Source organism: Mesoplodon mirus, assembly GCF_964341445.2.
Source record: "Mesoplodon mirus genome assembly, chromosome: 10".
Taxonomy (NCBI): Eukaryota; Metazoa; Chordata; class Mammalia; order Artiodactyla; family Ziphiidae; genus Mesoplodon; species Mesoplodon mirus.
The window spans coordinates 100,978,131-101,004,613 of record NC_138986.1 but is presented as its reverse complement, the minus strand read 5'-3'; the positions used below and the strand labels follow the sequence as shown (position 1 = coordinate 101,004,613).

Sequence of the window (26,483 nt, the reverse complement as noted above, 5' to 3'; positions counted from 1 at the left end):
TTACTTGGTTATTGCCTTTGGTACTCCACTGATGTGAACCACAGTCGCCAGGGGATGGAGGACACTAGTGACCCATCTTGCTCTGTGGCCTCCGTCCACAGCTTGAGGGTAAGGGAAGAGGCCAAATGAAGGTCAAGAAGGAAAGATGGAGTTTGAAGAGAAGACCTGAGTTAAGGGTGTCTTCTCAAGTCCTGATGACTGAAATGTAGCTCCAGTACCTGAAGTCCTGCTTGTTCTCAAGGCTGACCGCGGGGCTGGGTGCACTCAGTGAAGGAACCGTATACACTTAGTATTTCCTTGCTTGCTCACACTTGCCCTCCTCTGATACACCCTCTGCAAGACTGATCTTCCCCTGAAACAACTTTCCACCTGCCACTGTCATCTCATGAACATTTGCTTCCCCTTCCTAGTGTCTCCCTAGAATGCCATTGCAGCCAATTCATAATTTGATAATCATGCTGCTTACCATAGTCTCAGCAACTTCTGATAAATTTTATTCACTTTATTCCATAGTCTTCACCCATCAATAATCTTCCTTAACTTCCTAGCTGCAGGTTAACCCATTCAGAATCATTTCTTTTTCTTTCTCTTCTTTGGCAAATCCTTTCTATCTTTTAAGGTCTTTTTCTTGTCTCTCTACCATCCTGCCTTCCTGAACTTCTTTTTTTCCGTTTAAGTAACCTTTCATTCTCCTTCCCCAGTTTCCTCAAAAACATTGAGAGTTTATTCCTCACACGTTACACAGCGGTTTATGAATGGCCAGGCATAACGGACTAAGAATGAGTTGGCACCCCCGAGGTACCTGTCTTGCTGGGGAGCCGCAGGTGAAGGGCTGTCTGCTGGACACATGTTTGCATGGAGTCAGGCTGAGTGGCCTCAGGGTGTTTGCCCTGCACTTGTGTGTGTTTCTCCCTAGTTGGTTTCCTTGTCCAGCCACCTGTGACCTCCCTCCATCCAGCCCAGGGAATCCTTCTCATCACAGGGGTAGGATGTTTGTCTCATTTTCCATCACATCCTTTCCCCAAAGTTTGGTTGTGAGTTGTTCCCATTCCAAAGACCTTTCCTCTTTGAAGAGAAAAGAGAAAATCTTTTCTCTCCTTTCCTCTCACTTCACTTCTGCTCTATTATCTCCTCCGTCCAGAATGGCCCACTGACTCACATGGGTGTAGATCCGAAGATGGCAAGAACTGCCAGCAATTCTGAGATAATAATACGGATGGATCAGGAAAACTTGAAAACCTTTATCCCGCCACATTAAAAAAAATTGCACTTCCAGTGTATTCAGAGTCTCAGTGTAGAAACACAGATGATAGAGAAATTGAATGACACTCAAGTTTTTCTTTCCTCCTTTCCTGATTTATTCTAATCCTCCATGCTAACATGATGAACTATTTGTTAGGTAAAGTTTCAGACATTTTCTACCCATGCACACTTTTCTTCTTTTCACATAAGAGTGTGAACTAGGTCACTTTCAACATGCTGTGATTCTGTGATGCACTGTCTCCCACCGAGCCATCCACTGATAAAGTCATCTGTTTCACGGAGAACTATTTCCAATAGCTAATAGCCAATGTCTGTGGAGTGCTTACTCTGTGTCGGTTTCTTGTAACTACTTTACAGATCATTTGTACAACGTACCCATGGACCAGGTACAATTATGACCCCCAAGAGACAGATAAGTGCAGATAAGTACAAATAAATACAGAGGCCAAGTGACTTGCCCAAGACACTGGAGCAAATCAAAATCCATGCCTCTGTAATCATTTTGCTCTATTGCCTCTGTCTGGGAGGCTTGATGATTTGGCAACTAAAACCTTAAATATCATGTTCCATTTTTATATCTGTGACACAAGCGTGGGGCTGTGATATGGGGTAACTAACCTGACTACTTTTGAAAACCCTTATGCACCTGGATGAAAGTAAGCCAGGGACTGCAAGCTATAGATTTAAGGTTTCCTACCAACTTTTAAAAATAGCTTCTTGAATGCAATTTACGTAGTGTCAAACTAGGATGTAATCCAAATAGTAACAGAAAAATGGAGATATGTAGAAAAATACTTAAAGTTGACAAGTATTGGGAGTGTAGTATTTTGGGGGCCAGTGTGTAGACCACAGGAAATCTTGCTGTTTCCATCCCAAAGGGAAGAGCCCTACGTTGCAACTGCCAAGGTCCCTGGGGCAGCAAGTGTGCTCACTGCTTAGTAAACAAGCATCCTCAGTTTGATAGAATCATATGGGAGCCTTACATTTGGTTAGCAGTTCTACATTCTTGATGTAATAATATTTTCAGGGTGTGGGAGGGTATCAAGCTCTGAAAATACCCTTGGAGAGATCTGCTTATTAAGTTTGGCTTTTTCAATCTCCCTACTACTTCTTGACTAAACACCAGGCGGTTTCCTTCACTTTTCAGAACCATGTTGTTTTTCCCTTGTCTAATGAACTTTGAAATACTTTTGGATGAGCTATTAAGTTTGGGAGAAAATAAACATCTCTTTAAAATAAGGAAGATAATAACAATGACAAGTAGAAAAAGCTCTAAAACAGAGAATATCCTCCATTCTAGCCAATGACTGGGAGTGGAAGGTGCGTGCTCGCTGTCCAGGTTGTAGAAATAAAAGCTGAGGAGGCGCTGAGGCGTCTCCTGGATCTCTATGAGCCTCCATCATTTCTGAAGTGTAGGGTTGACAGATAACATATAGGCTGTTTAGTTAAATATGAATGTCAGAAAAACAACAAGTATATTTTTAAGATAAGTATGCCCCAAATAGTTCATAGGATGTACTTATACTAAAAATAATGACTTATTATTCATGTGAAGTTCAAGTTTAACTGGGTATCCTGTACTTTTATTTACTAAATCTGACAGCCCTACTGATGATCCACAATGGAGGCAGTTGAGGAGCGGTACATGCTGGCTCTCGGACAGTCAGAAATGGCTTCAGCAGATCCAGGTACAGTATGAAATTCTTTTTGGATGTAGCTCAGAAGCCATGGCCAGCCCTTGACTGCAAGTACTGCCTCGGGTTTCCCTGAGGTGGGGTAAACCTTCCTCTTAATGGCCTTTTGGTAAGTCTGGAAGACCATATCCAAGGGGAGCCCCAAAGTCAGTTTCATCCTCACAACCATGTTTCCAATTCCTGGAATTGGCTGCATGTGACTCACAAGAGCTGAGGAGGTTTGTGGAAATTGGGAGTGTCATAGCTTGAACCCTTTGTAGGTAAAGTTTTGCTGTTGTGAGAGTTTTAACAGGAGCAATGTGAAAGACTCCAGGTCCCCAGGTAGATAGAAATAATCCTGTTCTACCTGTGTGTATGTGACAAGTCTCTAATAGTTCAGAGAGCAAGTATCTGGTCTTAGAAAGACTGATCCAAGCTTGGATGTTTCTGGTGACAAGGCAAGGTCCTGAGTTTCAAGTTCACCTTTTATGGTTGAGGAGACAATAAGGTGGTCAGAAGGGAAATCATGGAGGAGACCTTGGCTTCATCCATCGTGCAGGCTTGTATATGTGGTTCTATGTAGATTGTGTTTCAAAGGTGGAGCTTGTTTACAACTATGAACATTCTCCGATGTGCTTTTTGGACCTTCATTCCCAGAGCGTGAGCAGTGCCGAGGCTCTAGAAATGCCATGGATATTCTGAGCTGTCAGTGGCATTTCCCAGGAACTGTTCCCCTGGTGCCGCTCCTTGAAATGTCCAAAGGGATTATCATCTGTCTTGTGGCGGGTCCTAGCATTGTGAAAGGAAGCTGCTGCACCTGGCTCAGAGGATTTCGGATGTGGTGGGAGGAGTAGTAGTACTACGACTATAAATTGTATCACAGCATATCTATTCCATCTTGAGAGTGGGGTTGGGGGATTATGAAGGGGGGCTTTTATTGTACTTTTATACATTGTACCCATGAAACTAATTCAATTTTTTTAAATTAATTAATTTTTTTGGGCTGCATTGGGTCTTTGTTGCTGCTAGCGGGCGTTCTGTAGTTGCAGTGAGCCGGGGCTCCTCTTGGCTGTGGTGCGCGGGCTTCTCATTGCAGTGGCTTCTCTTGTTGAGGAGCATGGGCTCTAGGCACGCAGGCTTCCGTAGTCTTGGCACGTGGGCTCGGTTGATGTGGCACACGGGCTCTAGAGCGCAGGCTCAGTAGTTGTGGCGCGCGGGCTTAGTTTCTCCGTGGCACGTGGGATCTTCCCAGACCAGGGCTCGAACCCATGTCCCCTGCATTCCCAGGCATATTCTTAACTACTGCTCCACCAGGGAAGCCCAATAATTCAGTTTTTTATAAAGAGAAGATTCCTAATATTATTCCAAAATTTTAAAAATATGTAGTTGGATAACAGTATGAAAAATTAACTGATATACTCTTTTATTATTTCTCTTTGCTCCCTGGATTTTTTTTCCTCATCCAATCAGCTAGGCACTGTGAGCTCACTGCATTAGGAAGGTAAAGACTCAGCAGAAATGAGGGAGATAAAAAGAAAATTCTCAGCTTTTGAATGTTCACAACGGAGGCCACAGTAAAACCGGTGAGAATTCTGTGAACAAAAAATAAATGTCGTCTCAAATGCAAAAAAGTATTCTCTGCACTGGGAGGCAGGAGAGGGAGGGAGCGAAGGACTGAAGGAGAGAGATCAGTGTGGCCAGGGACATGGAAACTGTGCTTGAGGACGATATGCCCAGGAAGAGAATCAGAATCTGGAGAAGATTCAGCCTGCACGTGATCATTGCCTCCAGCCAGCACCCTCATCTCAGACGTTGGGAAATTCAGAGAGAGAGTGGGAGTACGTCAGGAGGCCCACGTGCAGAGTCTGTGTGGCAGGGTTTGTGGCCGTTCCCTATTTGTGAGGAGTCCCCAGCAATTTGCAGGCCTCTTCTGGAAAATGCTGGCAGACGTCTCTAGTGCTTATGTGAAAGCTTGTTCACAAACCTTGAAAGATACAGATGTAGCTGACAGATAGATGCATAGATAGAAAAATGTCATTAAATCAAAGCTCCAGGAAAGGTTTGGAAAATGCCCTTTATTGCATAGGACGCTTCTATTGTCATATGATGTTAGACTGAGTGCCGGTCCCTTCATCCTCCTTCAGAACACGGCATTCTGTCTGCTCCTCTCCCGAGGGTCCTTTCTTCTCCCTGGAAGGGATAAAGCAAATGAGGTAGAACAGGAAGAGACAAGAAGCACTCCAAGCTCTGCTGGTCAGGGTTACCCTCCAGCATTGCCTTAATGCTCAGAGCCACACACACCACAGTGAGCTTGGCTCCAGATCAACTACCACGAACGAAGGTTCTGGAACATTTCCATATCTCGGGAGACCTCATTTCCACGTGACTCTCTTTCCTATTCCCCTTTGTCACAGAAGGCTAGGTACAGTGGAAAGGGTGAGATCTCGGCTCAGGCCCAAGGCTCTCAGACCTCAAAGTTCTGGTCCTGCAAGGGCCCCTGTCCTCTCTTGAGACCACTCCTGGCTCTCTCTGCCGAGAAGGAGCTGCTGGCAGTACGTCCTCTAAGAGTTGAGGTCCATCGTGCAGACCCTGAGAAAACTCCTAGGAAAAGGCTCCACCTTCTTGTTTACGTCAACAGAGGTCAATGCCTTTGTTAGTGCTGGGTGTGTCCCATTTGATGCAACTGCAGAGCCATTAGGTCAACCAGCACATGTGTGCGGCCCCTTCCCTTAGACTCCTCTGGGCCCTCGTGACATAGACTCAGAAGACTGCCAGCCTCAAGCCTTACCTCTTCCAAGGGACGGCCACACCGTCTTCCAGGATCTTCTGTCCCATGAATCTCAGTTGCTGTTTGGAACTCAAAGGAGAGAAAAGACCCTGCCTGCGGGGTCTCTTTGGGATGGGGCCTTCCCCCGTGGGCTGCTCTCCCTCATTCTCCTTTTCTTCTTGCTTCTCTTCATCCTCCTCCTCCTCCTCCTCCTCCTCCTCCTCCTCCTCCTCCTCCTCCACCTCCTCCTCCTCCTCCTCCTTCTCCTCGTCCTCCTCCTCAGGGGTGCTCTCGGATTCCACATTGCCCATCCACTGGGCCATGTTGAGATGAAAGACACGGCAGCTGAAGCCCTGCAGGACGCCGAACTTCACGTGCTGCTGGAGGATCTCCAAGGTGGGGAAGACCCGGCAGCAGGCCATGCACCTGAAGCCGGTCTGCATGGTCAGCATCCAGTCCGCTGTCTTGGCGCTGGGTCTCTCCTCGACGGCAGGTGGCCCTGATGGGCTGCCTGGCTCTGCTCTTTCCTCATACTCTTTCTTCTCCCCAGTGGGCTCACTGTCAGACAGGAGGCTTTTGGTGGACACATCAGAAGAGGGGTCAGTGGCTACTGCACACACATCCTCAGGAAGGGTCACTTCTTCTATCCTCAGCTGCTTTTCAGGCAACTCCAAGGGTTTCTTTGTCTTCCAGGAGACAGCGACACCCTTGTTCACTTGTACCTGCATGTAGTATATTTTCATGCCCCTTTCCTCTTTGTCTGGGTGCAGATAGTTCTTACAGGGTGAAGAGGGTGAGGAGGAGACACAGTGTGATGGGGAAGCGGTCTCTCCTTCTTCCTGATCCTGGGCTAGGGGTGGTCTAGGCTGGGCAGTGTCTCGATGAAATCTCCGGATTCCTGAAAAAGGAAATTAAAATCATAATAACATGCATGGGCCATGCCGGAAGCTGAGGGTGCAGGTGTGGTAGACGAGAGAGGGACATTGGCACGACATAGCTATGTCATGAGCTTGGTGTCTGTTGGCCGTAGGAAGGAGTGGTGTATCTGGTGTCATCTGTGGGCTTTTCATGTGCATGGAGGGGGGATACTGGAACGGTGTCTGTATACAGGGGTGTGGAGTATGGTGGTGAGGGCTGTAGTATGTGAGGGATGCGGCTGGATGCGTGTACGACGAGGAGTGTGATTTTGGTAATATCGGTGGTGCATTACTTGTGGAATGGGGCTGTGGTGCTTGGGGTTTATGTGTGCTCTGAGAAGGGCTGTGCCTGGAGGGCAGATGTATGTGTGAGCTGTGTGGACCTGAGCTGGATGGTCCTGCTCTAAGGCTGGAGGTGTATGATGCAGAACTCTGTCCTTCTCTGGAAGCAAAGGCAAAGACAAAGCCTACATTTTCCTCTGAGGATGCTTAATCTGGTCCCTCTTCCCTCCACCTCAAGCCCAGACCTTTCCGGCCCCTGCTCCTTGACTTCCCCTCCATGGTAGTAGCAGTATTCACACCGCCCCCACAGACTCAGCTGGCATCCACACCCTCGGAACAGCTCTGCCATCCTTCCCAGGCACCTCCACAGAGCCCTCATCACCTCTGATGACCCTGGATTTCCTCTCAGCCTCCCTGGGATCTGTGTGCCACCTGCCTCACAGCCAAGCACCCCCTCACCTGAGGAGCCCCACGCCCTTACCAGCGTAGCTGAGGTTGCGTGGAGTAGAAGTACAGAAGAAGTATTTAGAGGCAGAGGAGACCTCCCCTGCCCCTGGGCTGCAGCCTTGGGCCACCACAGTGGATCCAAGCCGAGGGGGATCCTCTTGTGACTTCGAGATTCCTGAGGGAGGAATGAAAGTCTCAGGGTGGGTTCATCAGTCCTCTGTCCACAAATATTTACTGAGTGTGTGACACGTGTCAGGTGCAGTGGATACACACAGTTGAGAGTGTGGTTCCCAGTGGATCCTCCAGGATTTAATTCCAATCAATACTTATTCTCTCACTGTCTAGTTGGTAATGTAGGCCCCGGTGGTGACTGTGAGTGTGTGGGAAGAGTGAGTGATGTGTATCAGTTAAGTTTGTGGTAAGTGTGGGGTTGGCATGGGGAGCACAGTGCAGACGTGTCTATCTGTGTCTGTGGCCTTTGTGTGCATGGTTTCTGTTCACAAGTCAGGAATTCTGGGACATGTAACTTTTCCTCATTACATGGTGTGGCTTGTATTTATGGTGCGTGTTCATTCATTCATTCACCAAGATTCAGTAAACAGCTACTCCTGTGTATCCAGCACTCTTCCATTGTTGTAGTCTTTGGTAACGCTGCACATTCTAGTAGGGGAAGACACACACTAAACAAAACTACAATAAATATATAATACATCAGCTGATGGTAAATATATAAGGGTTGCCAGACTTAGCGAACAAGAATACAAGGCACCCAGTTAAATTTCAGTTTCAGATAAACCCAGAATAATTTTTTAGTGTAAGTATTCCCATGCAGTATTTGTTCTTACTTAGTTTTAGTGTAAGTATGGCCCATACAATATTTGGGACATACTGATACTGAAAAATTACTTGTTCTTTATCTGGAATTCAAATTGAACTGGATAGCCCATATTTTCTCTGGCAATCCTGACATGGGTTACTGAGACTGTGGTTTACTGTGGTTTGTACAAAGCGGGTGTGGCATTAATCAAGAATGTGTTACAAGTGTGGTGTGTATGACACGTGACTGGTTCTTACAGAGGTATTTGATGATGGCTGAAGTTAGCTGAGTTTGTGCGAGAGTTGTGGAGATACATATATATATATATATATAGTGTGTGTGTGTGTGTCCTATTTATATAGTGTGTGTGTCTATATACATATCTCATCTCCAGCGTTTAGTGTTGGAGGAGAGGATTGTGATACAGGTGGGTTGTATGAGAACGTAGTATAGGAGGGATGCGTGTATATACCTCCATGTGTCGTGTTTGGTTTACTAAGGGAGTTATATGTGGTGTGTGTGATATTTTTGCTGTATCAGAGTGTACATGGGTGTATGAGTTACTGTCTCATAAAACACCCCTAACAAGAATTCTGTATACACTCTTACATACACCGAGAGTCAGCCAGGTCAGGCAGGGTGACAAGAAATTTACCACGCAGACTTTATATCTGGTAAGCACTCTACCCCCATTCATCTCGCTCTTCTCTGCACTACCACACACACACACACACACACACACACTCACACACACACACACACACACACACAGGAACATAGAGCAAAATATTCTGAATGGTCAGGGGCAGTCATTGCCTTCCCCAGCCTGTCCCAGCCACTGCCTGAAAGTCTGCCTGCTGTCTAGAGCTCCATTCCCAGGGCCCATCCTACAGACTCCAGGGCCCTGGGCCTGGTAGGAGCTACTGGGCTCTAATCTGGGGCAGAGGCCTCTAGCTGGAGCTCTGGGGTGACCACCCATCTCCCAGGGCAAGCTACTCGCCTCCATTTAATGCACGCGGAAACCACGTGGGCCGTGGCTCTCAGAGCTCCCCGCAGGACCCTGAGGACATTTCTCACCCCTGCCCATGCTGTCTCAGTCTCTGGAAAACCCTTCCCATCCCTTGATCTCCTTTGGGAAATTCTTCCTGTTGTAGGAATAAAACCTCCTTGCTTTCAATATGACACCATGCCTAGACAAACAATCTTCTTTCAAAGTGCATTCCACTTGTCAAGATATTTTTCAACAGGGCCTTCAACTCATGGGGCTTCTCTTTCCACTTTGGTAAAAGAGGCCAAGCAACTCATGGGTCTCTCTCAGCATCCTTGCATCCTTCACATCCCCCACCTCATGACCCCAGGGAAAGATCCAAGAGAATAAGAGAGAAATCGGGGACTGAGAAAAGCTGCACCTCGAGGTCTGTGCAAGCAGGATGCAGCCTGCTGTGAGTTCGACAAAGCTCCAGGCCCGGCTGCCCCAGGAGAGAGTCCTCAGACCAGAGGAGCTGACCTCCCATCTCCCAGGGGACATCTGGCCGTCTGTGCCATCTCACACCACAGGGACCCTCCGGATAGATACGGCAGCATCAGTGAGACAAGGTCTCTCGCTCCCTGCTTCACAGGTGACACGTTCTCAGTCCCCCGCTTCCTAGAGTAGGTTCAGTTTGGCAGTAACCCATGTGCCCCAGCCATGTTGCCCACCACATACCTCCTCCGTTCTCAGCAGTTTCCTGGGACTCTTCATTTTCCAGATGTTTCCTCTTTTGTCGCCGTTTCATGGTACCAACTAGAAGTCTCCCTTAGAAGATGCCTCAAGAGATGTCCAACTCCTCCTCTTCACTACAGGTTGGCCCTTCTTGGCTCTTGGGCAATCCGTTGAAATGATTCAATACAAACAAAAATAGTCAAGTCTCCTAAATGGCTGAAAAACTTGTACCACTTAGTGAACCAGCAGTACTGCCTAGTGCTCACCAGGGCTGTTATGTTTGCAAGGTTGCCAGGCACACAGTGGAATTCTGTGACCTCAGTGATGACATCAGAGCATTCGGTGGACCTAGGTTGAGCACAGTGTCTGCAGTAGCACAGGCCCCATTTTCAAGAACAATTCCTTTTTCCCAGCCGAACCTTTCCCGTGAAAGGGAAAGGTTCATACCATATCTATTATAAATTGTATCATACCATGTCTATTATAAAGTTCACATTTTGTTTGCAGATCTTATAATGTCTTTTCTAGAGAGATTTAATATGAATATTTTAAATGGTCTCCAGTTTCCCTGTGGATTATTGACATTTTAAACTCTGCACTTCAATTTTCCCTCAATACGTGTAATTTTGTCACGGCTATTTCTGTACTTAAAGATGAGGAACTATATACTTGATTTCTTCATTTTTTCCCCATCTCTTTCCAAGGTACTGCATTTGATTGTGTCTTGCGACTGAGTCAAAAATGCTAGTCCTTGAGTCAGGACTTTGGGCCCTTTAGCAAGTAACTCAACCTATCTGGGCTTCAGCTTCTGTATGTGCGATCAAGAGGCTTGGACTAGCTGACTTTTCAAATGCTGTGTTTCGTTGATTCAGTCTCACTTACTGATCTGCTCCTTAAGAAGAGGGTCTGTTCTCATAAAGTAACAACAGTCTTTTCCTAACCTTGGGTTGGGCGGAGTTTAACTGTTCGTACTCAGTTTGTTAGTTATATTGCCTTCTACGTATGCTTAGCTCTAAATAATTTATATGGCTCTTGTGACTATTTTTAGATCTTCTTTTTTTCTTATTTTCTTTTACAGTTTCTAATTTGTTATCACAAGTGTAGAGGAGCCTGATTGACTTTTAAAATTTATTGATCTTGTATGTGTGTGCCTTGTTGAACCGTCTTATTAGTTCCTGCTAGTTTATCTGTGGGTTCTTTTGGGTCTCCTAGATAAATGAGCATATTAAATGTAAATAATGTGTTCTTTGGATAAATTTTATTTTCTTGCATCTCTATATATAGAAGCAATATTTTGAATTGAATTAAATAGTTAAATACTTTCATACCTGTTATGACAATCTAACATTCTTTGTCTTATCTTATTTTCTTTCAATCAATGTTATGTTTTAAAGATTTATAAACGTGAATCCGTATAGATCTAGGTCTTTGATTTTTGACTGTTTGATATTATTTGATCACATGCATATAGAATCATTTATTTTCCATTCAAGCATTATTGGACAATTGGATTGTTTCCTTCCCTTCTCTAGAACAAACAACGTTTCCTAGAATATCCCTGAAGATGTCTGACAGTCGAGAAGGGCCAGGCTGCCCGAAGGATTGCTACTTGCCTTTAGCCACCTTCCAACAGGCCATCTCCAGCCAGCAATTTGAAGCACAGGTGAAAGGAAAACTCCCCCAAATGTGGAGATGTTAGGAGCTTCCTAGAAGGTGGGAGGTTAATGATAGGCATCCTGCTGGGATCCCAGGGGAGTCTGAGCTGTCCTGAAGCTCATCTTCCTCCTCCACCTCTCAAGAGAAATGTGGAGGAAAGAAGACTTCAAAAACTCTGAGTAGGCAGATGGAGAGAGATTTGTGGCCGAAGCTGTAACTGAGGTCTTGGAGTGGGCTGTGAGGACACTGAGCCTCTAGAGAGCCAGGCTCTGCCTTCTGAGAACTTCTCCCCTAAGGCTGATCATAATTCAGGTGATACCAGCCATATAGATCCGACTTGGCCCACACTGTCACAGAAAGCCTTATCAGAATCTCTTCTTCTTCATACAATCTTGTGTCTGTTACTTGGTTATTGCCTTTGGTACTCCACTGATGTGAACCACAGTCGCCAGGTGATGGAGGACAGTAGTGATCCATCTTGCTCTGTGGCCCCTGTCCACAGCTTTAGCGTAAGGGAAGAGGCCAAATGAAGGTCAAGAAGGAAAGATGGAGTTTGAAGAGAAGACCTGAGTTAACGGTGTCTTCTCAAGTCTTGATGTATGAAATGTAGCTCCAGTACCTGAAGTCCTGCTTGTTCTCAAGGCTGACCACGGGGCTGGGTGCACTCAGTGAAGGAACCGTATACACTTAGTATTTCCTTGCTTGCTCACACTTGCCCTCCTCTGATACACCCTCTGCAAGACTGATCTTCCCCTGAAACCACTTTCCACCTGCTACTGTCATCTCAGGATCATTTACTTCCCCTTCCTAGTGTCCCCCTAGAATGCCATTGCAGCCAATTCATAATTTGATAATCATGCTGCTTACCATATTCTCAGCAATTTTGGATAAATTTTATTCGCTTTATTCCATAGTCTTCACCCATCAATAATCTTACTTAACTTCCTAGCTGCAGGTTAACCCATTCGGAATCATTGCTATTTCTTTCTCTTCTTTGGCAAATCCTTTCTATCTTTTAAGGTCTTTTTCTTGTCTCTCTACCATCCTGCCTTCCTGAACTTCTTTTTTTTCCGTTTAAGTAACCTTTCAATCTCCTTCCCCAGTTTCCTCATAAACATTGAGAGTTTATTCCTCACACGTTAGACAGCGGTTTATGAATGGCCTGGCATAATGGACTCAGAATGAGTTGGCACCCCTGAGGTACCTGTCTTGCTGGGGAGCCACAGGTGAAGGGCTGTCTGCTGGACATATGTTTGCATGGAGTCAGGCTGAGAGGCCTCAGGGTGTTTACTCTGCACTTGTGTGTGTTTCTCCCTAGTTGGTTTCCTTGTCCAGCCACCTGTGACCTCCCTCCATCCAGCCCAGGGAATCCTTCTCATCACAGGTTTAGGATGTTTGTCTCATTTTCCATCACATCCTTTCCCCAAAGTTTGGTTGTGAGTTGTTCCCATTCCAAAGACCTTTCCTCTTTGAAGAGAAAAGAGAAAATCTTTTCTCTCCTTTCCTCTCACTTCACTTCTGCTCTATTATCTCCTCCGTCCAGAATGGCCCACTGACTCAAATGGGTGTAGATCCGAAGATGGCAAGAAATGCCAGCAATTCTGAAATAATAATACGGATGTGTCAGGAGAACTTGAAAACCTTTATCCCGCCACATTAAAAAAAATTGCACTTCCAGTGTATTCAGAGTCTCAGTGTAGAAACACAAATGATAGAGAAATTGAATTACACACAAGTTTTTCTTTCCTCCTTTCCTGATTTATTCTAATCCTCAAAGTTAACATGATGAACTATTTGTTATGTAAACTTTCAGACATTTTCTACCCATGCACACTTTTCTTTTTTTCACATAAGAGTGTGAACTAGGTCACTTTCAACATGCTGTGATTCTGTGATTCACTGTCTCCCACCGAGTCATCCACTGATAAAGTCATCTGTTTCATGGAGAAATATTTCCATAGCTAATAGCCAATGTCTGTGGAGTGCTTACTCTGTGTCAGTTTCTTGTAACTACTTTACAGATCTTTTGTACAACGTACCCATGAAACAGGTACAATTATAACCCCCAAGTGACAGATAAGTGTAGATAAGTACAAATAAATACAGAGGCCAATTGACTTGCCCAAGACACTGGGAAGGGCTTCATGTGGAGCCTGAACCTCGACATGCATCGGAAGGTCCCCACAGGAGAGAAACCATATACGTGTGGGGAGCGTGGTAAGCACTTCAGTCAGGCCTCAAGTCTTCAGCTTCATCAGAGCATCCACACTGGAGAGAAGCCGTACAGATGTGATGTGTGTGGTAAAGTCTTTAGTCGGTGTTCACAGCTTCAGTATCACAGGCGAGTTCATACAGGGGAGAAACCTTACCAGTGTGAGACGTGTGGTAAAAGCTTCAGTTGGCGCTCCAATCTTATAAGTCATCACAAAATGCATACTGGGGATACATTTTATGAAAGCAGCGAGAGTGGTAAGAACATCAAGGAACCGTCAGAGGATAGAAGTTCTACAAAATGTTGTTTTCAAAAAATTCACGTGCAACGTGAATTCTTGCAAGCGTCAGGTCTCATAGGAGAGAAAGTATTTTAAATTAGTTGGTGTTGAAGCAGTAGCTAAACAGATCCTAGTGTTCAGCAGAGCACACAGCAGAGATCCCTTCTGAGTGGTGCAGTAAGGGCTGCATTCAGAACTTTGACATTTATCAGATGTCACTTAGGAGATAGCACTTAGAAAGGAAAAGAGTTTGGTCTGGGCTTTAACAAAAGTGTAAGGATGAGCTAGTCAAAATTGATGTCCATGAGAATGTGCGCTCCATGAGGGCAGGGACTTGGCTGCTGAATCTACACAACCTTATCATTGACTAGTGCTTTTAGGTGTGCTCAGTACTTGTGTTTTAAATAAACCAAAAGGGGGAAATGTATAATATATGAAAGTTGTATCCAGATGGGGAAACCTGCAAAATAAAATTAATTCAGGACATGAACTTTTGTTGAAATACTGAAAACCACTGCAGAAAACCAATCTGCAATATATATTTTTTAAATTTATTTTTGGCTGCCTTGGGTCTTTATTGCTGCACGCAGGCTTTCTCTAGTTGCAGTCAGTGGGGGCTACTTTTCATTGCAGTGTGTGAGCTTCTCATTGCAGTGGCTTCTCTTTGTGGAGCACGGGCTCTAGGTGTGCAGGCTTCAGTAGTTGTGGCACGCGGCTGAGCTGCTGTGCAGCATGTGGGATCTTCCTGGACCAGGGCTCAAACCCGTGTCCCCTGCATTGGCAGGCAGATTCTTAACCACTACGCCACCAGGGAAGGGAAGCCCCCCAGTCTTCAATATTAATATGCTATTAGCCTATCGCAACTGGCTCCTTGCCTCCCGCAGCCTCTGTTCTCAAGTTGGGTGGTTATTTGAGACCCCGTCTAGTTTTCCAAGGACTGTGTTCAGTAGAAATTGAACTACCTTGTGATTTTTTTTCCTGATGGTACAGAGTGAAAAAACATGATTAACTTTGCAACAACAGTAACTGCATGGTATACAATTGATTTTTTGTCTGTCAATATTAAGGCAGGGTTTACTGTAACACTTTGAAAGTGTCACAAAAATTGTTTGTCCCTAGAAAAAAAATTTTTAGTTGACCTTGAACTTACTGATTTCTAATTATCTGCATTTTCATCCAGACTTTGAAATGTTTGCCTTCTAATTATTGTAGCATTTCTTCTAAACTTCTCAGGTAGGGGCTATGCCATATTCTTCCCCCACATCCATGAGGCAAATACCCAGAAAACTTGTAGGAATTTGATAAAATTATCCAGTGTATTATTGAGACAAGACTGACATTTATGTGCTTTTCCCTATTGGTTGCAGTAAAGCATGGTTTCAGGAAAGGAGTATATATATCAGAATATATTAGATCTCTTTGATTTAGAAATCATAGAATTGGAAGTTATTGATTATGAGATTAAAATACCAAAAAGATGAACACCACATCAATGATGTCACTAAATTTTTTAATGGAAATTAGTGTACAGCTGTAAGAATTTGAGTTTTGATAGATTCCTATATTAATCTGAAGCCGGTAAAATGATGACAGGGACTTCCCTGGTGGTACAGTGGCTAAGAATTCGCCTGCCAATGCAGGGGACACGGGTTCGAGCCCTGGTCCAGGAAGATCCCACATGCTGTGGAGCAACTAAGCCCGTGTGCCACAACTACTGAGGCTGTGTGCCACAACAACTGAAGCCTACGTGCTTAGAGCCTGTGCTCCGCAACAAGAGAAGCCACTGCAATGAGAAGCCCGCGCACCGCAACGAAGAGTAGCCCACACTCTCTGCAACTAGAGAAAGCCCGCACGCAGCAACAAAGACCCAATGCAGCCAAAAATAAATAAATTAAATAAAAATTTATTTTAAAAATTTATGACATATCATAATCGCAGGAGATACACAATATGGGCTTTGAGAGGTCACAGATTGTAGCCTTCATAGTATAATCAACCATAAATCTTTGTTAGTGTTTGTGTATGTGTGCATGTGCACACATGTATGTGTACATGCATAAGATCATGTGTAAAGGGATACTCTTCCAGAGTGGTTTTCCTAGGCAAGGAGCATTTTGTGATATTTTTCCATTTTATAACTTCATGTTATATTTTTTTCATTGAATAGTGGGTATTGCCAAAGCAGGAAATTATTTTAATAGAATTTGAAAAAGTATTAAATAATTATCCCTTGCAGTTAAGACCTCATATGATTGTTCTATATTGTCATAAGGCATATAAGATCAAAATTATGGTATGAACTCTGGAAGCCAATTTCAAAAACAAAACAGTTCTCAGATTATTTTGCATACACAGAAAAATTCATGAGTTTCAACAGTTGAAGCTTTATTATTTATGCTGTGCTTTAACTACAGATCCATAATAGGGAGAGGGAAAATCCTGGAGCTAGAAACAAAAGTGGATATACCTACATTGTGGAGGTTTAAAAAAAAAAGTCTCTCTTGTTGAAAAGATGCACATGAGGAGAGAACTGAGCATAATAGCAGAGGACCCTCTGGATGTGGAACCAGTAAGGACAAAGCAGGTTTGGATGGCATTCCATACGCAGACCAATGGTGGTATTTTTAATATAGTTGGTTAAAGGGCTTTATTTAGCAAGTTACAGTTGACCCTTGAACAATATGGGTTTGAACTGGGCAGGTCCACTTATATGCAGGGTTTTTTTTAATAGTAATAACTACAGTACTACATGATCTGTGGTTGGTTGAACCCATGGTTGCAGAATTGCAGATACAGAGGAACCACGGATATGGAAGTCTGACCATAAGTTATTTATACAGATCTGTCTACCCATCCATCCATCCGTCCACCCATCTGTAGAGAGAGAGAGGGAGTGAGTGCACGTGCTAGGTATTTACAGAAGTAGATATGGAAGTGCGAGGATATACAAACACACACATGTGTATGTGATGTATATAAGCATGTATATCCACGTTTCTATTTCAGGGCTGGAGCAAGGAAAGTGTAGAATGATCCTGGAGAAAATTTACTGTGCCAGAAAGTAGGAAAGAGTGGTGGGACGTGTAAAAAGATCCAGCTTGAAGAGACTCACACTGGGTAAATCTGAGCAATTTGACCATAAAACAAATAATTATCATACAGAACATGAATAAAAAAAGAGGAAGGGAGGGAAGGAAGGGCTCTCATAATAGAATGCCAAACCATAAATATATAGAAGGAATGACGTAATGTAAAAATCATTATTTACAACCATCATAGTAATGATAGGTTCTGGCAAGAGTAATCAATGAATTATAAAACTACTGGTTGAAAGTTTACAAGGAGCAGGATGCTACAAAACCCAAAATATCTCTCCACAAAGTATTGATCACAACAAGAAATACAGTAGGTATAAATTTGGTGAACACTACCTTAGCCAAGAGGTGAACATTATCAATAACAGAACAAACGAACGTTTTAGATCTCTGGGGTATGATATACTGAGAAGGACGCAACGTTGCTTCAGTATTATTTCTGACAGAAATAAACAACCCGATCTTATCACAAGGAAGCATCCACGTTGAGAGTCTCCTGTTTCACAGTTATGACCACAGGGAGCATAACTGGCCAAAGGTCCCAGCTGCTGCTCTTAAATCCATCACCACGTTTGCCTGGAGGCCGGCCTTGCCCCTGATTGCTCCTAGTCAGCACAGCAGGGATCCTAAGGCAGGCCATTTCTTGGAGACCAGCATTCCTCTGTCCAGTGACCTGTTTTCAAGGACTCTGACAGCCTTGAAGGATTTTACGTAGATGACAAGGCAGTCTCGGATGATTTACCAAATCTTTCTTCCAAATCTTCACTCAGGGTCAGACTTGCACTATGCGCTGATAGTTCTGCCAGCCTTCCAGAGCTCCCTGCCATTTTCTCTCCGATGTTTCCCCTAATGAAATATTTGTTCATTAAAGTCTTTCTCAGCACTTTGCCGTCTAGTTCTTGGAGGACCAGGACAAACCCCAAACCCTAGAAGCATCCCTTTTTGGCTCTTTCTAGTAACCTTCCTTTCCATATGGTAGCCACTAGTTTGTAATGGTGTAGATTCACTTAGCCTATTTTGTACTTGATATAAATGGAGTCATGTAATAGGTGCTATTTTGTGTTGGCTTCATTTGCTCCACAGTATATCCATGACATTTATCCATATTGATGGGAGTGGATACCGTTGATTCATTTTCATTGGTGGATATTATTGCAGTGTGTAAACATATCAAAATCTATTTATTAATCCCATTATTGGTGGGTATTGGGTACTTCCCCATTCTTGGCTATCACAGTTAGTGGTGATGTGAGCAATCTAGAATGTGCCTTGTGCACTTGTTTGAGGGATATTTCTATGGGTGGAACCAAAGGGTTATAGGGTATATGTTCAACTTTGGTAGATACAGTTGACCCTTGAAGAATGCATGGGCATGAGGGATGCATCTGAGTCTTTTATTCCATAGATGTTTTTAAAATCTCTCTCACTTTTGGCCCAAGAGTGCTGCGTTTGGGTTTACGGTGTTTCTTAACTTTGAAATAGTCCAATTTTTCAATTTTTTCTTTCACAGTTGGTGATTTTTTTGGTCTTAAGAAATTCTTCCTACTCCAAGGCAAAAAGGCTGTTATCTTACGTTTCTTTCCTAAAGCATCATTGTTTACTTTTCAAATTTAAGTCTGCAGATCTTCTGGAATTTATATTTTTATATCCTATGCAGTAATGATTAATATTTTTCCCCTATGGATATCCAGCTGACTGAGAACCAATAGTTGACCCTTGGACAACATGGGTTTAAACTACACAAGTGCACTTATACGAGGATTTTTTTTAATAGTAAATACTGCACTACTACACGATCCAAGGTTGGTTCAATCCTCAGATGCAGAATTGCCGATTATGGAGGAACCATGTACGTACAGAGGACTGGCTATAAGTTATACTTGGATTTTCAACTTAGCAGAGGGTTGGCACCCCTAACCCCCTTGAACCCTAGTTCAAGGATCAACTGTATTAGCAAGAGTTCTTTCCCCTCTCTGCTGCAGTGTTTTCTTTTCTTTCTTGTTTCTTTTGGCCGTGCTGCGTGGCTTGCAGGATCTCAGTTCCCTTACCAGGGATTGAACCAGGGTCACCACAGTGAAAGCGCCAAATCCTTACCACTAGACCACCAGGGAGCTCCCTGCAGTGTTTTCTTTTTACACGTTGTTATAATGTCTGTTTCAACATGGATTTTGATGTCTATTATCTTGTCTATCCTTGAGCAAACACCAGACTATCTTATATTGTAGATTTATAGTAAGATTTAATGTGACTCATATCTTTCTTTTCATTCTTCTTTCAGATTGTCCCAGCTCTTCTTTTATTTTTTATTTTTATGTTTTTTTAGATGTTGGGGGTAGGAGTTTCTTTACTTATTTTTGCTGTGTTGGGTCTTCGTTTCTGTGCGAGGGCTTTCTTTAGTTGTGGCAAGCGGGGGCCACTCTTCATCGTGGGGGCCACTCTTCATCGTGGTGCGTGGGCCTCACTATCACGGCTTCTTGTTGGGGAGCACAGGCTCCAGACGCGCAGGCTCAGTACGTGGCTCACGGGCCTAGTTGCTCCGTGGCATGTGGGATCTTCCCAGACCAAGGCTCAAACCCGTGTCCCCTGCATTAGCAGGCAGATTCTCAACCACTGCGCCACCAGGGAAGCCCCCAGCTCTTCTTGTAGCTCTTTGCTTTCCCACATAATATTTGTAAACATCTCATCAATTTCCAAGGGAAAAAATGCTGATGTTTTTATTGGGGTTTGATTGAGCCTATAGATCATTTTGAGGATTACTGATATCTTTGTAATATTGAACCTTCAAGCCATGAATATCACTATTTTTAAGAATTTCTCTTGGAGAAAAATAAAAGTGGATCCCATGTAATAAAATGTACATAAATAGACTCCAAAATATTTAAAGGACCTACATGTGAAAGATAAGTCTAGAAAGTTAATTTTTAAAAGGTAGAAATATATTTTTTCACCTGAGGAGTTTCAGAAGCACAGATATGAAGAAATTATTGGTTGATTATCTTATAATTAAAGATTTCTATTCCATGAAGAACACAATAGAAAAATTTTAGAAACACGTGCCCAGTTAGGAAAGGATACTTGTAATTGGTAAAACTGAAAAGGTATTAATAATCAGAATATGTAATAGAAATGAGGAAGAAAAAGATAGCATCCACATTAGAAAATGGGGCAAAAGTTGTAAGTAGACACTTATAGATGAAGCTACCAAGCATTTGAAAAAAGATCAAACTTATTAGAAATCAGAGAAATTTAACTAAAACAAGATACTACTATACATTTAATACACTAGCAAAATGGTGATGAGTCGTCCAAATGAAGGTAAGTGGTTGCACAAAAACCTGACGTGCAACTCTTTGGTAATCTGGACTGGTGTAGCCGTTCAGGAAGTCAATCTGGCTATATTATTAAGGTATACATATTTGCTATGAAATAATTTCCCTCGGGTATGTACTCCAAAGAAATTCTCAGATACGTCTATAAACAAATGTAAGAAGACGTTTATTTTATTATCATTGGCATGGCAGTTGGAAGAGTACAGGTAAAATGTGGGTGCAGAAAATGGAACTCTATGAAACAAATTAGATAGATGGGTGAATGTTTTTTTTGTTTGTTTGTTTTTCTGCGGTACGTGGGCCTCTCGCTGTTGTGGCCTCTCCCGCTGCGGAGCACAGGCTCCGGACGTGCAGGCTCAGCAGCCATGGCTCACGGGCCCAGCTGCTCCACAGCATGTGGGATTTTCCCAGACTGGGGCGTGAACCCGCGTCCCCTGCATCGGCAGGCAGACTCTCAACCACTGTGCCACCAGGGAAGCCTGGATGGGTGAATCTTAAAAATATACTCCTGAATGAAGGAAATAAACACCAGAATGAATTTTATGACACAATATTATTTATATGAATTGAAACTATACATAAGTGCACATTTTGCACAAGAACACACCCAAAAGAAAACACATCAAACAAATTAGAATGGTAGCTTACGGGGTAGAGAAGGGAGTGGAGGGTGCCATAGGGAACAGGAGGTGAATAAATAAAACTTAATCATGTTACCGTATTTCATCATGCTATATCCAAGATTTCACTTTACTTGTAGTGGAAAGAAATCCTGTGTGCTATGTTGGCTTAAGTCAGGAATAGTTCTTGGAGGATATTTTCCTGAAAGAATTTGGAACACATTTTTGAAAAAATCTTTGTTTATACTATGGATGATCTTTTTTTGTTTGTTTTGTTTGTTTCTTTAATTTCTGTTTTGTGGGTGTGTGTGGGATCTACTTTATTTTGTATTTCATTCATCTGATCTTATATTTTTCCATCTGCCTTCTTCAGTTTTATTATTCATTTATTAATTTCCTGAAATGGATGTTTTCTGAATCAATTTTCAACTTCCTTTCTACTTTGTTTTGTTTTGTTTTGTTTTTGTTTTCCTTGCTGTACGCGGGCCTCTCACTGTTGTGGCCTCTCCCATTGCGGAGCACAGGCTCCGGACGCCCAGGCTCAGCGGCCATGGCTCACGGGCCCAGCCGCTCCGTGGTATGTGGGATCTTCCCGGACCAGGGCATGAGCCCGTGTCCCCTGCATCGGCAGGCGGACTCTCAACCACTGCGCCACCAGGGAAGCCCCCCTTTCTACTTTAATATATGCTTTTAAGGCTCAACATTTCCCTCTATGTATGTGTTCAAATCTCCAGATCCAATTATGAATTTGAATGTTTCTCTTCATGGTTCTGTCAATGTTTGCTTTATAAAGTATCAGCTGAAGTTATTAGTTTCTGAGCATTTGAAACTTTTATGACTGTGAAGTGTCCCTCCGTATGTTAAGTAATGCTTTTTCCTTCCCCTTAAAGTTCACTTGGTCAAATAGCAATGTCACAGATTTTATAATTACAGAAATAACTTGAGACCTAGGATGTTGATGTCTGTCTCTAGAAAGGATTTTCCCTTGCTTCTGCACGGGTTGTAAGATGCTAACAAAACACGTTCACCTTTACACAATTTCAGGGAATGAGGTGTTTTGGCGTTTGGCTTCAGTCCCTGCCAAAGAAAGCCCAGTTTCCTTCTCCCCTTATTCCAATGGTGAAACTCTTTGGGGTTTACCAGGAAGCCTTCGTGGCTGGTAATGCTTTTATGTCGCTTAGCCTCTGGAAGACGTCCAAAATTCTACTGAGTTTGTACGCCTTTCAATGAACAGAATCTACACTCTTCTGAGGCCTACACAGTAGAACGGCAAGACGGCCTGAGACCTTCTCAGGGATTCCGGAAAGTGAAAACCAGAGTGAAAACATGTAGTCCAGAGCTCGTGCCGGTAGACACCCCCGCACCCACCCTTGCATTCTGGGACATGTAGTCCAGAGCTCGTAAACTCGTGTAGTCCCATATACTGCAGCTACAGTAACGCCTCGCTGTAAAGGTTTACCCGCGGAATTCTGGGAAATGTGGTCCAGGAGTTCCGGGTTAGTCGCAGGCACTTCCGCCCCAGGAGGACACGCAGCAGCCATGTTTTGCCTGATGACGGAGTTTCAGGTCCGCTCTTCACGACCCATTCAAGCTTCCCCTTTGCAGACCTTTCATTTGGGGAGAAAGAGGAGGAGCGGCTAAAAGCGGAGGTTTGAGGGCCTGGAGTGGTGATGTACGTCCCGCGGGCGGAGCTTCTTTGCGTTTGGTAACGTACCCGGGATGGGGTGGGCTCAGGTCGTGCCTCCTGGGGTTTGAGGGTCTCCCCGGTTTTCTTCACCCCTAACCTGACCCCGTCCCCCACCTATGAGCTAGCCCTACCGCTTCATACGGCGTCACACTGGGTGAGTTGCTTAACTCCTCTGTGCCTCGGTTGCTGTTCGGTAAAAGGGGGGAAAAAGGAACGCCTTGTTAATATAGTGTTGTGAGAAGAAACGAGATAGCACAAGTAAAAGGTCTACAACTGCCTGATACATTGTTGGTATTAATACTACGCTAATTCGGGAGGCACCCATTTCGCAGCGGGATTCTGTGAGCCCAGGAAGCTGAATTGTCCTGGACTCCTGGCCTGTTTTGGGAGGAGAGGACTTGTAGCTGGTACGGGGGCGGAAGGGGGTGCGGTATGAATTAGTGGGGATGGAAACACAGCCCTGGTATTTCACAGTCTCCTTTCCTTCCCCAGCCCTGGCTTCTCACAAAGCACTGCGCGGAGGAAGAGGCAACAGAGCCCCACGTGAGTAGGACTTGGCATTCTTCTCCTTAAGGTATTCCTATAAATTGTAGAACGTATGAGACGTGGGTAACGATGATAACTGAGCCTTGGTCACTAATTTCCATTCTAAAAGCTTTATGCAAATGAACACATTTCCATCAGGCGGTGGCTCTGTGAATTGGTACTGCTGTTTTCTCTACTTTAAGGCTGAGGAGCTGGGGGCAGGGAACACAACCCTGTTGGCCCATCCTCACCCAGATGGTAGGAGGCAGAGCTGGGGTTGGGACCCAGGCAGTTTGAGTCCAGCAGCTGAGTTTGCTAATCCCTTTGGTATATTCTCTTTGAGCATAGGGTACTGGCTAGAATCATATCATGAAAGGAGGTCGGGACTTAATTGTGGGGACCTTGAGAGCAAGGTTTAGGCTATTTTATGAGTTTTTAAGATAGTTTTCTCAACTGGGTCATTTATTTTATTTCAAATAATATGTATATCATAGAAGTAGCATAATCATTATGGAAAAATGCAGATATATACATAAAGAAAAATTTTAATTATCTGTAACTTCAGGATGTAAAGATACCAGTTGTTAATGTTTTCGTGCCTTTTTGTCTGGTTACTCTTTGTGTATGTTTCTGTGTCGTGGAGGCTGTGTTTTGTGGGACTGATGTTACACTGCAGGGCTACTCAAATTGTGGTCCACAAACCAGCGGCCTTGGCATCACTTGGATAGAAGTGCCCAGCCTTGAGCCCCATTCGAGACGTTCTGATTTATAATTTCTGCGTAGGGGGTCCAGGAGGCTGCGTTCCAACAAGATCCCGCAGTAATTCACATGCACGTGAAAATTCGAGAAGCTCAAGAGAGGGTCTTTTCTGGAAACTGAGGCCGAGGAAATTGACCCTGCTGGATGTCACAGATAAAACTGAGCTGGACTCACCAAAGGCCTACTTAGTCCAATGACTTTATTCCCCCACTAATTATTGTCAACTGTCAGGGCCCCTTTCAGAATCCTGAATTGAGCAGAAGACAGCTAGCAAGTGTAGAGTCAAAATGGAGGTCGTTAGAAGTTGTGACGATATCTCTCTCCCAAGCTTTGGGGAGTGGAATCATTGCCATCTTTTGTACTAGATCGAACCCGGGCCCCCTGCATTGGGAATGTGGAGTCTTATCCACTGCACCACCAGGGAAGTCTCCCATTTATTTCTTAAACTTTCCTATATTTATAATGATATAATTACAATTCAGATTCCTGTCTTTTTTTCATTTGAATTAGGTATGGACTGTCAAACTATTTTTTACTGTTGTTGCAGAATCCTGGCTTTTATTAGTTCTCTTTACCTCTGTGCATAATTGTCAAAAGGGTACTTCCTGTTTAAAAAGAAACTTAACGTCTTTTTATACCTTTTGTAAAAAGTTGTCCATGTCAATTTAAATATTATTGTTGCAGTCACAAAATCTTTAGGAAGACAAGCAGAGATTTTCGGAAGTCTATAAAGACTCTCACATAACAGGGCAACAACGTAGGACCTCCACATGTCTGACAGTCTTCTGTTGGTAGAAATCACATCTCTAAGGATAATTTCTAACTAAAATATCATCTGCTTTACCGCAGTTGCTAAGAAATAAGAAACCCTGACAGTGGTGTTCTCAGAGCTTCCTACCTTATGACGATCTCACGAGGTGGATGCCTGCGTTCTCCCCTACTGGCAGAGGACAGAACTGAGGCGAAGAGATGTGAATAACTTGCCCAGGGTGACACTGCTCGTGAATGGCGTAGCCTGATCAGAGCCCATGCATATTGACTCCAAAACCTACTCTGACTTACATGGTCTCTGTTTACACCATACCCAGAATAAGAATGACCCCTGTGGAAGCTGCAGGCACACTGTGAGGGGGCCACTGCGTATGGATGGGCAGGTCATTCCTCACACAGCCACTGAGGTGGTTCACGGGGGCATCTGGTATCTGCGTGGGGCTCTGCTCATCAAGCATAATCAGCTGTAGCCACCCCGAGGACTGGGAGCCTTGGTAATTCACAATGAGCACCACGTGGGTTAGTGACTTCTTTTTCTTTAAACCAGTTTCCAGTTTGACTTCTTCTTTCCCTGTCTGTCTTGCTAGGACTCTGCACTGCCCCAGAAGGAGAGAGAAAATGAGCACATTCCAGGTGAGTAGAGCTTGCCTTTCTTGCTGTTAAAGACGCCATTTTTGTACTCAGGTTGGACACAGGTTTTCCTCCTTTTTTCTTTTTCTTTTTTTTTTTTGATTGGAGTATAGTTGATTTACAATGTATTAATTTCAGGTGTACAGCAAAGTGATTCAGTTATACATATATATACATATATTTTCAGATTCTTTTCCCTTATAGGTTATTACGAAATATTGGGTATAGTTCCATATGGGTTTTCTCTTTCAAGGAGAGTCTAAGCATATGAGGACCTGAGTGTGCCATGTGTGCTTTTTTTAAAATTCCTGTTAAATGTAATTGGTTTCGGTTTTAATTTTTGTTTTATTTCATCATTTTTTTATTTTACAAGTAAAAGAAAAATTAAGGGAAATGAAGGACATCTTCCAGTCTACTGCTTACCTGCTTACAAATTAGCTGCTTTTATATTTCTGTAATCTCTTCATCATATGTATTCATGGATGTGTATTTGTATTTATAACATAGATACAGTTTTAAATTGTTTTTTTCATTTAATACTAGCTAACATTCACTTTTAATTGCTTTATCATGTTCCTGCAAACTTACGCACCTATTTTTTTTTTTTTTCTGGTACGCGGGCTTCTCACTGTTGTGGCCTCTCCCGTTGCGGGGCACAGGCTCCGGACGCGCAGGCTCAGCGGCCGTGGCTCACGGGCCCAGCTGCTCCGCGGCATGTGGGATCTTCCCGGACCGGGGCCCGAACCCGTGTCCCCTGCATCGGCAGGCGGACTCTCAACCACTGCGCCACCAGGGGAGCCCTGCACCTATTTTTTAAACTATTCTTCATTCACAGACATTTAGTTTAAAGACTTCTCCTGTTTCAGGAGCACTACAGTGACGGTGTTCCTGATTTAACCTGTTTCTCAAAATATCTGTTCTGAAGAATATTGCCCCTTTTTGCCCTTAACATAGTAGGTTTAGGTATTCAGAATTTAAGAGGTATGTTTTACATGTGGTGCCTTGGATGTTTTTTGGTAGAATATCCAAATACGGCAGAGCACAGCAGGAT

At 43.8% G+C, this 26,483-nt stretch overlaps 1 protein-coding gene across 1 annotated transcript in view; it reads right to left on the bottom strand.

The window, feature by feature from the left end:
• The window catches only part of LOC309811212 (protein FAM170A-like), a gene marked incomplete at both ends in the record, with an annotated part of 78,545 nt that overhangs the window by 35,662 nt on the left and 16,400 nt on the right, over window positions 1-26,483 (bottom strand). The window contains one exon of the mRNA XM_082633800.1: window positions 5,946-6,080. Within this exon, the coding sequence (XP_082489926.1) occupies window positions 5,946-6,080 (135 nt within the window). The remainder of the gene's footprint in view (window positions 1-5,945; window positions 6,081-26,483) is intronic.